Source organism: Silurus meridionalis, chromosome 12 (genome assembly GCF_014805685.1).
Source record: "Silurus meridionalis isolate SWU-2019-XX chromosome 12, ASM1480568v1, whole genome shotgun sequence".
Taxonomy (NCBI): domain Eukaryota; kingdom Metazoa; phylum Chordata; class Actinopteri; order Siluriformes; family Siluridae; genus Silurus; species Silurus meridionalis.
In genome coordinates, this window is record NC_060895.1 from 17,218,459 (window position 1) to 17,236,130 (window position 17,672).

The 17,672-nt window shown below is 33.7% G+C and overlaps 1 protein-coding gene across 2 annotated transcripts; it reads right to left on the reverse strand.

The window, feature by feature from the left end:
* Positions 1 to 1,600: 1,600 nt before the first annotated feature.
* LOC124394426 lies at positions 1,601 to 14,676 on the reverse strand. 2 transcript variants are annotated; one of them, XM_046862612.1, is made up of 27 exons: positions 14,594 to 14,676; positions 12,839 to 12,918; positions 12,364 to 12,744; positions 11,941 to 12,240; positions 11,482 to 11,775; positions 10,810 to 11,181; positions 9,659 to 9,949; positions 9,258 to 9,548; positions 8,743 to 9,117; positions 8,238 to 8,525; positions 7,837 to 8,130; positions 7,217 to 7,591; positions 6,849 to 7,136; positions 5,807 to 6,100; positions 5,678 to 5,716; positions 5,193 to 5,534; positions 4,722 to 5,018; positions 4,524 to 4,632; positions 4,402 to 4,434; positions 4,272 to 4,298; positions 3,889 to 3,936; positions 3,764 to 3,796; positions 3,621 to 3,647; positions 3,503 to 3,544; positions 2,884 to 2,949; positions 2,601 to 2,639; positions 1,601 to 2,442 (listed from the first exon to the last, which is right to left on the reverse strand). In XM_046862612.1, the coding sequence occupies exons 2-25, from the start codon at positions 12,873 to 12,875 to the stop codon at positions 2,910 to 2,912; spliced, it is 4,917 nt and encodes a 1,638-aa protein (XP_046718568.1). In that variant the 5' UTR covers positions 12,876 to 12,918; positions 14,594 to 14,676; the 3' UTR covers positions 1,601 to 2,442; positions 2,601 to 2,639; positions 2,884 to 2,909. The 2 variants fall into 2 exon arrangements, with proteins under 2 accessions (XP_046718568.1, XP_046718567.1); XM_046862611.1 differs by lacking the exons at positions 3,889 to 3,936; positions 14,594 to 14,676.
* Positions 14,677 to 17,672: the final 2,996 nt, after the last annotated feature.

Below are 17,672 nucleotides of genomic sequence, written 5' to 3' on the forward strand. Positions count from 1 at the left end.
CTTTGACAATATAATAGTGTCTACAAATTATTGTAACAAATTAACATAAAAAACAAAATGCTTTTATTATTATTTATTATAATAATTAATTGATTTAATATTAATTATATAAATAATTTATTAAAATTATTATTAATATATTTTATTATTATTATTATTATTATTATTATTATTATTATTAATATATTTTATTATTATTATTATTATTATTATTATTATTATTATTATTATTATTAATTTGGTTAGTTTTCTAAAATATTTTGCCTTGGTTGTTGACTGTAGATGTGAAATATTTTTCTTTTGATAGAGTGTGTCAATAGAACAGTCTATAATGTCATTATAAATAGGTTAATTTAAAATTTATCTTTAAATAGGTTATTTGTTTATAGAGGTTATTTGTTTTACATATTATATTTGCACTGATACATTGGGTGAAATAATTATTTGATCCCCTTCTGATTTTGTGAGGTTACCCCCTTACAAAGAAATGAACAGTTTGGAATTTTTAGGTTTATTTTAACAGAAAGAGACAGAATATAAAAAAATCCATAAAAACTTTAAAGAAAGATTATAAATTAATTTGTTTTTAATCAAGTGAAATAATTATTTAATCCCGTACCAAATTAGAAATAATTTTGACTTTCACAGACCCAAATTAGTCCTGTCCCTTTAAGACAGGACTCCTAATATCAAGTGATTATATGTACAGAAGACACCAGTCACCTCTTCCATGCAAACCTCTCCATCACTATGGGAAAGACCAAAGAACTGTCAAAGGACATCAGGGACAAGATTGTAGACCTGCACTAATTATTTACCCCACTGTATATTGCTTTGGACTGTATTTTTTGCTCTTTTGCAGATATATTCAAAACAGAAATTAGTGGTATTTTGATCTAATAAGTGTAGAATAATTGCCCTTGGTCAAGGCCCATGACCCTCAACTGCTCAGTTGTATAAAAAAAATGTTATTGTAAGTTGCTGTAAAGGATGTTGTCTGCTAACACATGTGTCTCCTGTGATGTGTTTCACTTTCCTTCTGCCCCAATTACTTTCCTAACCACACTCCATACACTTGGTTGTGTATGTTGAACATTACAAAGCTTCTTTTCTAGTTTTCCTCTTTTCTGGTTTTAATTTCCGGTCACCTATATAAATAATAAATCTACTGCTACTGTTTATGTCTACATGTGGAATAACTAATGAGGGAAGATGTAGCTCAGTGTTTAGGGATGTGGGTTACTGATCAGATGGATGGGAGTTCAAGCTGCAGAATTGACAACTGCCACTCTTGGGCCCTTAGGCAAGGCCCTTAATTCTCTGTGCTTCTGGGATGTGTGTCATGGCTGACCCTGTGCTCTGACAGTAGCTTCCTAACATTGCTGTGATGTGTGAAGAAAGAGTTTCACTGTGCTGTAATGTACATGCACAAGTAAAAAGACTTTCTCTTACACAATTAACCATAATTCTTGTATGCAATGCAAATTTCTACATGTTTGACGTGGTAATAATTAGTAAATTGTAATATCATGAAAGTTGTATAAGAAATCTTATGTACAAATTCATTTCTTGTGAATAAAGAATTAAATTAGTGACCAGCTAATTTTCCAATTTTTATTTAGCACACAATGCATTCCATACGCACATTACATAATGAAGGACAAAGCTGATGAGGCTAAATGCTATAAAATGGTTTATATCATTTGTTATACATTACCAACACACATATGTCTAAAAATAAAATGATTAATACATATATCTTGTTACATTATTCTGTCTACATTTTTTTTTGGCATTACAAAACTCTTCCTTTAGTTAGCGCTGTACAGTAATCCCCCACTTTAACGTGATTTGAAACTCGTGCCCACGTTTTATCGCAGAATAGCATTTGCCACGTAACTAATTCGTTTGGCTGATTTTCCCAATCTCGGCTAGCACTATAGACCAAAAAACTTATAGGGAATTGTTTTTTATGAAGTTTCATGTTAAAATAATGAAATTTATTAATAAAAATATAATTATTAATTATAAAACGAAGTAAAATGTTAATACAGTACACTACTAGTAATAGTCGCTGCACACTATTATTCACATTAATAGTGAATACAATTATTCACTTTTATTTGCATTACTTGCAGATATAATTACTTGCAATGTGTATGTGACAAATTTAATTTGAATTTAATTTGAATTTGATTACTGTCTACATAAAATAGCATTTTTGGGGTGGTGTTCATTTACAGGGGATTACTGTATTGTCTTTCTTATATTATTCTACACAAACAGCACACACACACACACACACACACACACACACACACACACACACACACAAAAGCTGCATGAGACCCAAATATTCCAAGCCTAATAGAAAAAACAGCATTTCATTTATTTAGATTCTAAAATCTGCAGTGTTGGTGGAATCATCTTCATCATGATACTCTAGTGGATTTTGAGGAAAAAGACAAAAGAAATTATTAGACATGCAATCAGCTGAATAGAACAGTTTAATTCTTTATTTGTAATATTTGTGGTAGTTCATATAAAGGTGGAGTTATAAATAGAATTACCGATATCAGTACATATTAATATATACTTACTGCTAAGTGGCAACTCCTGATATGTAGGATTTTGGTTCACTGTGGGGAGAAAGAAGCACAGTGTTAATTCTGTAGAGAATTATGGTGGAGTGAGATTATTTATGACCAGTGTTAAATGTATATTTAAACTGTGCAGTCATGTATTATGATGTTATTTATGTAAATTTATAGCATTGTTTCAGCAAAATTAACTAACAATATTTAATAAGCTTTGTCTTTTTCTAATATATAACAGCATCTTATCTGTTTTCAAAAAGAAAGCTAGAAATTATTAAATATGTACTTCAATAGTGATGGAAAGCGGGGATTTTAATATCCTGCAGATGTGGATACTCTGGTATTGTTTACCCTGTGAATAAGAGTTAGACATTTAGATATAGACGTTTATAAGTTATCCATCTGTGAAGATTTTACAAAAGTAAAAACCTATTAATTGGAATTAATGGTCAACATAAACATTCTGTCTGTCAATAGAAATGCAACCAATCTAATTTGGAGGACTGTATTTATTAATATTTTTTTTGCAAATCAGTAGCCCAAAAAAACATCTCCATTCATGTCATTATTAATGTCAATGGGCTCTTGACTTTACTGAAATGGCAAAATTGTTTAGAATTGTGTTCCAATACTTTTGCTTACCTAAAAAGTTGTGGTTAACACATACAAATGTAAATATAAGGAAATGAAAACTCAAATGTCTTCGTTGTATAGCAAAAACAATAAAAACAACAAAAAGGTTTTTGCTGTTCCAATACTTTTAGATTTTTTAAAAGTAAGAAATCTTCTCACCTATAATCCAAATCATTTTTGCTTTCATTTACATTGTTTTTTTATTTTTCCCCTGGTAAAATCAAGCATCAACCATATTGTACTATACCAAGTAATATTAAAATACCACATACTTGTACTGCACCCTCTGATCTGCACTGGGTGCTGGACTTCTCCTGTAAATGAAAGATGATAATGAATGTTTGAATAAAATCTTTAACTCAAACATGTAGTAATATAGAATGCAGTCACCTGGAAAACCTGCTCCAGATGCTGCCCCTAAGAAAAAGTGAGAACAAGAATTTTGCACATGAACCTTTTCAGTATCACGATCTACATTAATTTTAAAACATTTCAGTTGCCCGGAGAAGTGCAAGTTATATAATAAAGCTTACCTCTTCTCTGGTTTTGGTGGCCTTGGAGGTGGTCTGTTGGTCATAATAACATTGATATAATATTCAAGATGCTTTTCAGTAACAAATGCAAACAGATTTGGAAGTAAGTTTCAGTAACAGTATACCTGGTCTCCATAGTGGAATTTAGCCAACCTGCAGTCCCATTATATCTCCTTTAGCATGCATGTTAAATTGAAGATATAAAAAGGGGTATATATATATATGTATTGAGTGGCAGTAACTGTGACAGAAATATATAACAAAATAGATCATATCTGAACTGAACTGAACTGTAACATTTTGGTCGGCATAAAAAAAAATATATATTTTGGGTATAACATACTAATGAGCACTGTTTAGCACTGTAATATTAACATGTTCACACCCCTAATGCATGTAAGAATAAGTTAATCTTCACACCTCACTTTCAAAGAAATAAAGTTTTAATTTGTCATAATACTGCATGATTAAAATTCTAGAGGGAGTTTATAGAAAACATTGTTTGAACCTGGAAATTTGGGTCCAAAATGATCTCCTATTTAAAAAGAAAAACAAGACATATTTGTGATTGTGATTATTTCAAGATTAGCATTGCTTAATATGAACAATGTTCAGTAAAAAAAAAAAAAAATTCTTGCCTTCTCTCAGGTGTTGCTTCATCACTAGTTTTCCTTTGAAAGCATGTTCAAAATCTCAATATTAAAAAATAAGTTTTCAATATTTTAATAAAATTGTTGAAAAGAACATGAAAAAAACTTACGTTTGAACTCTTCTCCTACAAATGATAATTCCAGCACACAAAAGCAATAGTAAAACCAAAGGCAGAGATATATAAAGTCCTAAAATGCCCATACCCAGTCCTTCAAATCCTAGAAATGTACACAAACATCATATAATGACCCATGGCAGCATTGTGATAAACATATCAGCCCAAGCTGAAGGATTTTGTCTTACTCACGTTTTACACTTAGAAAGACTGAGCTTTCTTGTTTTTTTCCCTTCCAGAAAGTGACTCTGCAAATGAGATTTTCTTCTTCTTCATAGCCAGTTGGGATGAAAGTAATTGAGGAGGTTGTTTCCCATTTGCCTGCATTCTTCTCCACATGCTTAACCACTTCTCTGGCAGCCCGAACATTCCATGTGATATTTGGCGGATGTGAGGAACATGTATGTGTGACAGAACAGTGTATTGTAAATCGCTTGCCTGGCTCCATCTCCTTGGGAAGAGCTGATATCACAGGCTTGTCAGGAGTTGCTGCATTCAGAAAAAGACAAGGAAACTGGTCAAGCTAGTCCTTGTTTTGGTCCTATATGTATTTAACCATAATAATGTTGTACAGAAGAGCACCTTTAAAACACAATTATTGCTCATGCTTTAAAAAACATATGCAAAATGCAAAAAATATTGGTATTTTGTTACAGTTTTCACCTTTCATGATGATGAACACACAGCTGTGGTTGAAGCTGTACTTATCATTACCCTTTTCTGCACGGAAGCAGAACGGCCCATTATCATGAGATTGGACATTATCAATCTCTAAAGTGCAGTTCTCCTCATCTGTCATCCCCAGAAGCCGTGTGCGGCCCTTAAAGTTGTCCATAATGTTTGACTTTCCGGTGTGGTAAACATATTCACCAGTACTGGAGTACCACAGACCTCGAAGGCGCGTAATTAGCATATCACCCGTTTTGAAAGTACATGGTATCACCACACAAGAGCGGGTCAAAGCACTGATCTTGGGCACGACATTTGCCTCTAAAATGTGGAAAGCTGACATCAAGCAAGCCAAAAGTTAGTGAGCAAAGCTATTGTACAGTTGAATAAAAAAAAAATGTTTCTGTCCTAGTATGATTAAGAACATATTCTAATATATTTACACTGCTATAATATAAAATATTTAAAAGCATGCATACTGTCATTTTCAAATGGATCCACAAATTTGGGCACATATCCTAGAAATGAATACAAAGCAGAAGATCAAGATATATCAAGAGAAGTGTAAACAGGTTTAATCATACAGTCATATACATGGAGCCACTCACTTTGAACCTGTAAAACAATGGAGGTTGTGATCTCTCCACCAGAAAATGTTGCAGTGCAAGTCAGTTTCTTTCCATCATCTTCCAGTGAAGCTATAAAGAAAACATTGGAGAAGGTGGCCCAGTTTAACAATGAGCCTTTTTTGGTCCCCAAAGTCTCTGGTAACTCTTTGTAGTTCCAAGCAAATTTTAGAGGCTGATTCTTGCAAGAATGGAAAACTGTGCAGGTGAAGTTATTCCCAACACCTTCTACAACATCGCCCACTTCAGGATCAATGGTTATATCTGTATAAGTACCTGAAATTAAATGAAAAACCTCTTTAAGGTCACATGTTTTTGAAGATATTGTTACTAGTGTGCATTCTGTGTATACTTATAAATCATAAATCATACTGATCTCTTTCATGACTCATTATTTGTGTTAAAATATCTTCTGGTGAAATTATTGTCAATTGTGTGGTAACGTTTTGGTAAAAGTGTGGTAGTTTTATATTGTAATTGTGAGAACAATAACATGTAATTGCAATTGTAATACATTCACCATGAATGTAAGGAGGAATAAATTCTGATTCTAGTGATGTTGAGTCAATTACATTTAAACTCTGGGAATGTATAAAGGGGAATACAGGATTTAGACAGTCTTGATTGACATTTAATGACAGATTACAAAATAATAAAGGCAATACATTTAGCAGATTTTGTTTTTGTATTTAAAGGTCTTCAGTCATCAAATACCATCACACCACAGGGTTTGCTTAAAACAAAACACCACACACTTTCAAATCAGCAATAGACAACTTGGATCTTATTGAATTTCTAGTGAATAAACCCAAATTCATATAAATGTGATGGTACTTCAGCTCAGCTGTCACCAATTACTGTCAAGATCTCATTTTAAGCATTTTAATGTGAGGTGGATTAGAGGGGTTACATTTTGTGTTTGCATGCCTGACAACATGGATTAATATAGAAAGCTAACAGTTAAGACAAATGTAAAATCAAGAGGAGGAGACAATTAGCCTGTTTTCCAGGACTTTCTACTTACACTGAGCATTAAGTTCGATTTGTGCCTCTGATGTCTGTCCACCATGGAATGTTGCTTTACATTGAACAGTTTTCTCCTCTTCCTTAATTTTAAATGTGTGAATCCTTTTCATTTCCCAAAAGCCATCCTGTACTGGATTGTGTGAAGTAACATCAGTGTCAAGTTCTTTCCCCACTTTTAGATTTGGAGGGTTGGATGGACAGGTATGTAGAACACTACAAGACACTGTGACTTGCTCACCCACTCTTGCTACACCAATAATACTTAGTTTTGGTTTATCAGCTTGCTCTGTCAAAACAGGTAATAGACTGGATTTAAAATCAAACACTTCTTGGTCATTTAAAGTGTCTATAAAAAAAGAGCAGTACCTTTTATGGTGAGCTCAATAGATTTGTCGTAGTAATTTTCCTTGTGAAATTTCTCAACTGGTGTAGGATCCATCCAGGGATACAGTCTTTTGTTATTGTGGTGCATATTGAGTTGCTTGATTTCCAAACTGCAATTGCTCTCACTTGGCAATTCAAGCAGTCTTGTCTTTCCAAAGAATATGTTTACAATATTCTCACTATCTGGGCCATACACTAAAGGAAATGTGTCTTTAATGTATTGGTACCATTTCACCTCAACGTTGCTTTGTTTTTCTTTTGTGAATTCAAAGCTGCAAGGAATGACAAGGCAGGAGCTCTGGAGGCCTGTGATCTTACTGGGCATTGAATAGGTCCAGTCCAGTGAAAACATTCCTCCTGCATTAGAGAACAAATAATGTAGTATGAAGTTAGTAGAGCATTTCCTAGCATTAGGTCACTCTGTTCATATGAACCAAGTAATGTAATGTAAGTTTTTTTACTATGCAGAGAAAACTGAGCCAAAAACTAGAATTAAATTAACAAATGTATTAATTAACCAATGTATGTATGTATGTATGTATGTATGTATGTTCAGTACGTATTATACTGGGCTGGTAATCAAATGATGCAAACTAACTTACGTTTTACTTTTAAAGTAACATGATCTGAAGTCTCTCCCACTGAAGTTTGAGATGTGCATGTTAAGGTCTTTCCATGGTCATCCCTTGATGCTCTAAATTTTAAACTGGAAACTGTATTCCAAATGTAGGAAGAAACTTTATTTGTTTTAACAGAAACTGGCATGTCTTTGTAATTCCAGATTATGTTCGGTTTATCTTTTTGACAGGTGTGCTGCACTGTACAAGTAAAGATCTTCACAATGCCTTCCATAACCTCATCTTGGCTTGGACTTATAACAGGATTGTGAAAATCACCTGAAAAAAGTATGAAAAGTTTGTAAAAGAAAGAAAGATGTGAGGCTTTTAATCTGGCAAAAGGATTTTTTTTTAGTTAAAATCCATTGTTATTGTTTCAAACTTACATATAGGATTAATACTGGTGTCAGTCTTTGATGTCTGTCCACCTGCGTAACTCACAATGCATGTAACAGATTTATCATTTTCCTCAACAATCCATGTAATCTCTCTGGTTACCTTCCATTTCCCATCATGAATAGGTGTGTGTCTAAACTGTGAAGTTCCACGTGTAATACTCAGACTCAGTGTTGGGGGTGTTGGAGGACAGGTGTGTATCACACTGCAGGACAAGGTTACTGACTCACCAACTTTAGTGATGCCAAGAAGGTTTGCCTGTGGTATCTCAACAATATCTTCAACAGGTAAACACATCATCAATAAGTGATACAACACATACGTAATACATTATATGAAAAGCGAAAACAACTAGTATATTGGTTTATTGGTTTAAAAATCCTGTAGTACCCTGATTTTCCAAAAAATTAAAAATTACAAATAAATAAATACAAAATAATGCTATAAATATGATAAAATTCTGTTTAAAGTGTATTTATACTTAAGTGAACCTACCTGTCACCTCAAGGGAAACAGTTACGTGGTCAAAATTTTTGCTGTGATAGGATTCAATAGAGTTTGGGTCCATCCACGGAAAGAGTCGTTCTTTACTATGCTGCATTTCAAGCGGCTGTATCTTTAAACTGCAGTTTTTGTCATTTGGGGATCCAAATAAACTTGTCTTTCCTTTGAACTGTGTAATGATATTGTTTGCTAATTGGTCATACACCAGGGAGTAATCTGTAGTGGAGAGTTTATACCATTTCACATTGGTCCTACTATGCTGCAATGTTTTGAATTCGTAATTGCAGGGAATGACCACACAGGAACCTCGGACACCAGATATTGTGCTGGGCATTGTGAAACTCCAGTCAAGTGAGCCCATTGATCCTGTAATAAAAATACACATAAAAGGTTGGCTTATGCAAATTCATTTAGCAGTCAAAAAAATGTGCTAAATGACGGACATGCATATATTGAAGGAAAACATAGACAACAAGAAGGCCTTAACACCAAGAGGTCTTACTCACTTTGAACTCTTAAAGTGATGTCCACAGTTTGAACATTCCCTTTAAAATCTGCTTGACAGGTAATGGTCTTTCCATGATCACTAGCTTTTGGAGTTAACTTTAATGTGGAAGTAGCTTTGTGTTTTTTTCCCTGCTTTGTTATGTAAAACGTGCTGCCAGGTAACGATTCACCGCTCCAAATAATGTACGGCCGGTCTTTAGAGCACATGTATGTAACAGAGCAAGTAATCTTTTGTTCAACATCCTCGAGGAACTCTGAATCAGGCGTAATCTGGGCTTCATCAATTGGACCTATAACAGACAATAAGGGCATTGATGTAAGACAATACACAATTATGCAGTGGTACAGTTGTGCAGTGGTACAGTTGTGCAGTGGTTTTTGTGTATTGATTCAGACTCACATGAAGGATTAATACTGATTTCAGTCTTTGATGTCTGTCCACCTGCATATCTCACAGTACAAGTAACAGAATTATCATTTTCTTCAACGGTCCATGTAATCTTTTTGGTTATTTTCCATTCCCCATTGTTTTGGGGTGTATTACTAAGAGGTGGTGAAGATCCACGTGAAATATTAAGGCTAATTGTTGGAGGTGATGGAGGGCAGGTGTGTATCACACTGCAGGACAAAGTTACTGGTTCACCAACTTTAGCTATGCCAAGAAGCTCTCCCTGTGGTTCCACAACGATCTCTTTAAAAAACAAAACCGAAAAACATACAGAAGTACTTTATTACCTGACTGGAGTGTTTTGTATTTCTGAATATACATTTTTAGACACCACACTTTGGTTTTAGTGTTTTTTAGTTTTTTTTGTCGTTTTAGTTTTTAGTTATTTAGATTTTTCATAATATTTTTGACAAATAGTGAATATTTTAATTATTGTACATTTATTTAATTTTATCCACATCTATTAATATATTCATTTATATTGTCTGCACATTTCTCACTTAATCACTTATTTTCAGAAACCACTTTATGCTGAACTGAGTCATGGTGGAATCTGATTTGATCTTGGGCATACGTGATCACACTCATTCACACAATCTTTTGTGCCTGGGGGCAATTTATCTAAATCAGTTCACTACTTGTCAGGATTTGGGTTTGTTATTTTGGACATGTTGTTTCTGCCGCTAGAGGTCCTCCGTGTTCCCCCCATGTTGTCTTCCCTCTGTCTGTTATTTGCATCACTGCCACTTGTGTCCTCGATTCTTTTTTCTTCTTGTAATAGCGTTGTTATGTTTGCTATGTTTGCTTTATTAGACTTCATTAAACACTTTTAAAACTTTTAAAAATCTGAGTACAAGTACCAGCCCTGACACATAGAATAGCCTTTATTATATTATTTTCATTACCCTTATTAATATTATTATTATTATTATTATTATTATTATTATTATTAATAAAAATCCCACCCAAATTACATTTTTAATAACATATAAAAATAGTTTTATATTTATTTAAATATCTAAGAATTTGTATTATTTTTTTATTTTTTTTATTATTATTATACAATGTTGTATAAGTATAACCAGTAAAAGCTTTGATCATACCTGTCACCTCAATGGCAATAGTTTCATCCTTAAAATCGTTTATGTTGTATGTTTCAATAGAATTTGGGTCCATCCATGGAAAGAGTCTTTCCTGATTATGATTGCTCTCAAGTGGCTGTATCTTTAAGCTGCAGCTTTTGTCATCTGAGGATGGATATAAACTTGTCTTTCCTTTAAACTTATCCATGATATTTTGTGTTGGATCACCATACACTAGAGAGTAAGCTGAATTCAAGAACCGATACCATTTCACAACACCACTACGGTGAGAATTTTTAAATTTGTAATTGCAGGGAATGACCACACAGGAACCCCGAATTCCAGTGATTTTACTGGGCATTGTGAAGCTCCAATCAAGAGAGCCCTTTGACCCTGCAACAAAAATACATGTTCATTATATTTTTCATAATACCATACTTTATATTAAGGAATCCTACGAAAATAAATGTAAGAAGCCCCTAAGTGCTTAACAGAAATACGTACAACTGCTTGTCTTGCCTGTAGCTCTTACCTTAAGCATTCTTTAAGTATGTATGTAAATTCATTTTAATTAACATTCAGGAGAACATGCTAAATACATTAACAAGTTATTTGAATGCATATAAAAAAAAGCAAAGAAGGAAAAGGATACGGGTGACTAAAAAGTCATTAACTTCAGAAATTCTTACTTACTCTTAACTCTTAAAGTCATCTGTGCTCTTTGGGAAGATCCTTTAAAAGTTGCTTTACAGGTAATGGTCTTGCCGTTATCATTAGCCTTTGCTGTAAACCTTAATGTGGATTTAGCTTCATGTCTTATTCCTTGTGTGCTTATAAAAGTTATGCTTCCATGTAAATTTCCATCATTCCAAAGAATCTGAGGTTGGTAACTTGAGCACCTGTATGTAACAGAGCAAACAATGTCTTGTTGCACACCCTCCAGAAACCCTGTGTTTAGATCATCGATTTTGGGTTGATCAATGGTACCTATAATACAACATAAAGTCATTCTATAAGACAGTACATAACAACAAAAATGTCAGAAATTACAGATGAATTTTCTTTGTAAACCAATTTATGTGAATACACAGTAATGCATTAGATTTTTTGTATCAACAATAAATTACATTGAAAATCTAAAATATTACTTACACTGTGCAGTGTGTATTTTTGTAGTAGATGCAGTGAGGCCACCACTGTGTCTAACAGAACACTCAATTGTTTGTGTTTCAGACTGAACAATCCCTTCACGTGTCAGTGTGATTTCCCACTTGCCATCACCAATGTTTCTGTTTAACAATGCGTCGTCTTTTTCATAATGTTTCTCAATCCCTTTCAAACTGAGAGAGGGTGGTTCATAAGGACAGGTGTGATATGTTGTGCACTCAATTGTAATTCTATCCCCAATTTTAGCACCTCCAGAAATGTGAACACTGGGCTTTTCTGCAGATGCTACCTCATTCAAAATGGGCCGAGAAAGCAGAAGAAAATTACATTAAGCTTCCAAATATTAACTGTTGCAAAGCTCAACTTTATTGAAAAAAAGACAAAACTGTATATAAATGTAACACTTACAATCAACATAAATTATAGTAGACGCATCATAGAATTTGTAAGTGCGCCATCCAATATTTTCCGGGTCTACCCAAGCATATATTCTGTCTCCGCTGTGGGAAAGACTAAGGTCTTTAATCAGCAGACTGCAGCCCCTGTATGTTGGCTTATATAAGCTGGTTCTTCCTTTGTATCTATCAATTACTGAACCAGGGTTCCAACTGTTAAACACTGCAGGATATCCACGGTCAACATACTGATACCACACAATCCGATATGGATTCGTAGGTGGATAAGATGAGTAGTAGAATGAACATGGTATAACAAGACAGGATTTCTGTAGGCCACGAATGCTGTGTGGCATCGTTACTGACCAGGCCCACGTGTTGTGAAACAGGATACCTGTGTCGCAGAATAAATATATTATTTAATACCCATGTTAATAGCACCCTATTGTTGTTCTATACATAAACTTTAAGTTTGAAACATACTGTACCACAAAGTATTAAATTCAGTAGCATCAATCTCTTCATGTTCTCAGGCCAAAATAAATGCAGATTAACAGATGTATAATCTCTAGAATGGACAGGAGAAAATGTTAATGAGATTATAAAGCAAGCAACATTTGTTCTGTGCAAGATTAATCATGTAGGTGAAGCGTAATTCACTATTTGGCTTTAAAATATAGTGCTGGATTGTATAAACCTAATCACATACCTTCATAGCAGCTTGTGACTGTCATGGATAATTAGCAGTAGCTAACTATCGTTCTTCTGACACAGTGCATGTACATTATTCTGGTCTGTAGCCCTTATATAGTAAAATATTAAAGCACTGCATTACATATATCACGTTCAAGTTCAATCATTACCATATTAGGTACCACTCATAATTGGTTAACTCAGTTACTAGTAACCTGCTCTGTGTTACACTTACTTCTCATTCTCCTGTCAGATTGTGTTTTGCCTAAATGCCAATGCCAAACAATGCTTTATACCATACCCTACTACACACCGAAACAACTAGTAGGCATGTTTGTTGCTGTTGATTAATGCTGTGGTTCATAGATTACATAAAGCTCTTCTCAATTAATCTTCCCTGAAGCAGTCTTGTCAATAAACTATACTGTAACAGAAAGTAATGCTGAGCTGGTTCACAGAGCAACACAGTCTTGACACAGTTCCAGTATCATGCATTCCCGAGATTTCCTGGTCTACTATGCAACTAGCCAGAACCTATTTTCTATTTTCATCTTTTGGATGGTCTTTTTCTCCCACTTAGAAATCATGGAGGGGTCTGAAATTGGGCAGGTGCATGTCCACTGTGAGAAAAAAATAAATAAAATCACAATGTATGATTTTATAACTATTTATTTGTATGATAAAGCTATATATATATATATATATATATATATATATATATATATATATATATATATATATATATATATATATATATATATGTGTGTGTGTGTGTGTGTGTGTGTGTGTGTGTGTGTGTGTGTGTCTGTGTATGCGTGTGTGTGTGTGTGTGTGTGTGTGTGTGTGTGTGTTTGTGAGACACACATCCTTCAGATGAAGCTTGTATACAATACATGTTATTCATAATGGACACACTTTGAGTACATTGTTTATAACAGATGTAAATGAATATATGTTAATGCTGTATGGACCAGCTATGTGCAAAAAATCTGGAACACTGGAGAAGGAAGACAGGATTTGGAATTGATTTACCATATAAACTGCACATGAATGATGCAGCCACTTGAATGTAAACCAGTATCAAATCATTCATGCTTCTATTATTACTACATGCATTCATAGTGAAAAATCCTAATAAACCATAATACATAGCAGTTTCATGAATGAGAATGAAAAATCATTAGATCCAGTAGATGTAATAATTTTGAGCTCCGTTCTCCAACTCTGCGTTATTAGCTCAGTTCAGACTGAAGTTCTGTTTTATAGAAACTGGGAAAACTTTAACATCAGACAAAACTTTGAAACGATCATAAAACCTGTCTCGGGGTTTAAGTAGTAAAATGTTACTGACTGTAGTTATAGATAAGCCAAGGGAGATAAAATGGCTTTTACTTTCAGTTTAGCTATATAAAGTGCCATGTAAAAAAGTTAGCGCTCCATATGCTCTGCTCTTCTCATGTTCATGCACCATGAAGCTCATGGAGACCACCTGTTTTCCTGGTTCACTATGAGGTGTTGTGTGTGAGCTCGCGTTATCAGTGTTTATTTACCTGTAAACCGTGTCCGATAGCTCTCCGTTCACTGAAGATACAAAATAATGACACCACCGCCGTCTTCTTCCTCTGGCGTTCAGTTACTGACCACCACCGCTCCAAGTGGACATTTACTCCAGGATATAGATTCGAGTTTTTGGGGCAGTTTAGAACACCACTGTAAAAAAATTACCTATTGAATCTACCCAAAAAATGTGACATAACAATTTGCATTCAGTCTGTTTGGGTAAATTTCACCCTATACTGTTCGTAAAGAGTACCTAAATAAATCAGCTATAACATGGCAATTGAAATTAGGTAAAATCTATTCATAATATTAGACAATAAATTACTTATTAAAAGTGAGTATTATTAACACCATTGTATTTTTTCAATTTATTTAATAATTGCTGTTATTAATTAACCAATATGACTAACCATTATTGAATCAGGAAGGTAAACTTACTAAAAACATTAAACATCAGACACAGTATATCATGAATTTTTTAATAAACAACTAAAAATCAAACAAACGATTCTTTGCATATTTAACAAAAACATATTCAAATCTTGATCACAAAAAATTGAGTTTTTTTCCTTTAAACAGCATTATAAAAATACAAATAAAAAAATTAGGCTAACATTGCTCAAATAGTGTGTCTACTTGTTCATTAATTAAACTTAGGATGCCTATTTGTTCAAATAAACATCTAATTGAAATTTACCAATTACTGTATCCTGAGACACTAATACTTGAATAGATGTATTTTTTAAGTATACAATAAGATACATTTCAAAACATTTTGACATTAACAACAACAACAACAAAAAAGGCAAGAAGCAGTCTATTCCATGATTTTAATTTTGAGGCTGTGAACCTTCTTGAGACACTTGCCTCCATCTAGCTCCAAAATAAGTTTTTGAAATACTTTAAAAGTATTTTTAAGCTTCTTAGCTCATTCAAGGTAGAGGGCATAGATTAATCCTATCAACAACATGCATGCCTTGGTTTTGTATCCACACCCACTGATCACTTAGATGCCCTCTATCACAATAGATACGTCTACTGGATCATCCTCAGCCATGGGATTATGGCTCAAAAGCACCTTCATAGTTTATTCTGTTTGGCCCTCCTGGTCATTTTTCATGTTTAACTGGCAGAAATAAACAACAATAAACTTAAATGCAAGCAATAAGTTAAGAGAAAAATGTAATGTTTGAAGCCAATAACATTTATCAATCTAACCACATGCTGTAAATGAGAAAATTGTTAGTTTATGAGGCTGTCTGTCAACACCTTGTGTATATTGGTCATTTTGTAACTTACCTGGGAGTCTTGGAAGAGCTCTTCTTGCGGTTTCCCTAGGTACTCAATGAGGCAGGAGAGCACTGCATCCCTTTTATTCTCAATACTCTGAGACTGTAAAGAGATGCATTTTAATGACCAGCGTTTTTTTTCTACAAATTAGTGTTTGCACTTTTGAGACTATTTGAACAAAAAACATACCTCATTTACAGTGTTAAGGAGAGGGCATATCCTGGTACCAACAGCACCTCTTTTGGGACGCATCAGCTGCAGAAGACGGGGTGTGTAACTGTCAAGCTTAAACATGAATGTTTCTTCCAGGGAAATAGTTGTTATCCGACGGAACTCCTATTTAAGTAAATGGACAAAATAATGACAACTCTTCCAATGACAAGTCACTTTCCAAATTCACTTTTCAAATTCTAAAGATTTTTCTATGGAATATATTAGTAATATTTCTAATTTGCTTTATTTACACATTTAGGGGTATGAAAGGTGTATGTAGGAATAAAGGTTGGAAACTATTGGCATTTATAAATACATTAGTGAAAAAAATAACAAATATAATTAATATAAATCTTACTTGAGTCTCAGTGAATAAAGCTGGCCTCCTCTCTTTGAAGACACTGATAGCTGGGCAGAGAGTCACCACCTCCTGTCTTCGAATTGAAAACGTATAGACAGATACATGCAGACTGGTGTAAACATTTACATTTGCAACATTCTATTTAACATTTCAACATAACATTATAACAATTCTTAATTTTTGACACATATATGGCAATAAACTAATCATAATTCATGGCTGCACATCTTAAAGTCAGTCATATTCATGTCACAAAAGAAAAATGTGTGCAAATGTGTCCATAGCCCCTTGTTGAAAAGCACTAATTTATATTAGTACAAACTACCTACAGTTAGGTAGGTAGTTTTTATTAATATAAATTAGTGCTATAGATAGTGCTATTTAGATTTCATCACTATAGTGTATTCAGCAATTGTGCATAAATTAAGCCTACTCAGGATTTTTAAATAATGGAGTGGACAATTGTAGGCTTAATTTATGCACGATTGCTGAGTTTAAAATTAAACTGTTATTAACATTAAATAACTGACATTCACATCCATATGTCTATTTTTTTAACATTAAAATAACTTTTTTTGTCGTGACGAACGTCATTTCCTAAGCACAACTTTAAAAGTATATTTTAAATGCTGTAGCTAAAGCTTAACACCAAACTTTTTGTCTTACCCACAACACTTACATTTTAACATTTAAGCGTGCTTTCTGGTAAACTTTCAGTTAGCCTAAACATTGGCTAATGGGGTCACACACAGCTAGCTATATGAGTTAGCTATGTTACTATCTACCTTTCGGTAACTTAATAAAACTTAGATTAGAATATAATAGCACGGGTAAAAGTTTCAAAATCGTGTTCTTGCAGTACCATTAGCGCTTCAATAATGCAGGAAAAAAGCACATTTTTAACATTAGTACAAGAGAAAATGTGTTTTTAGTTAGCTCGTTATGACCGATGTCCGAACCTATACGTGAACTCCTCGTCTAACATAGAACAATGACCACAATCTTATGACAGATAAAATTAACTAAGTGCCCATTTTCTTTTATTACATGATAAGCATGCAGGCTAAAAAGTTATTTTAACGTCAGCACTGAAGCTTGACAATGTAGTCAACTTCCACAATCCAGCTCACCCAACGAACATGTGCCCCAAATAGCACTTGCTCTAACAGACAGGCCAACGTTTTTGGGTATATATATTACAATTT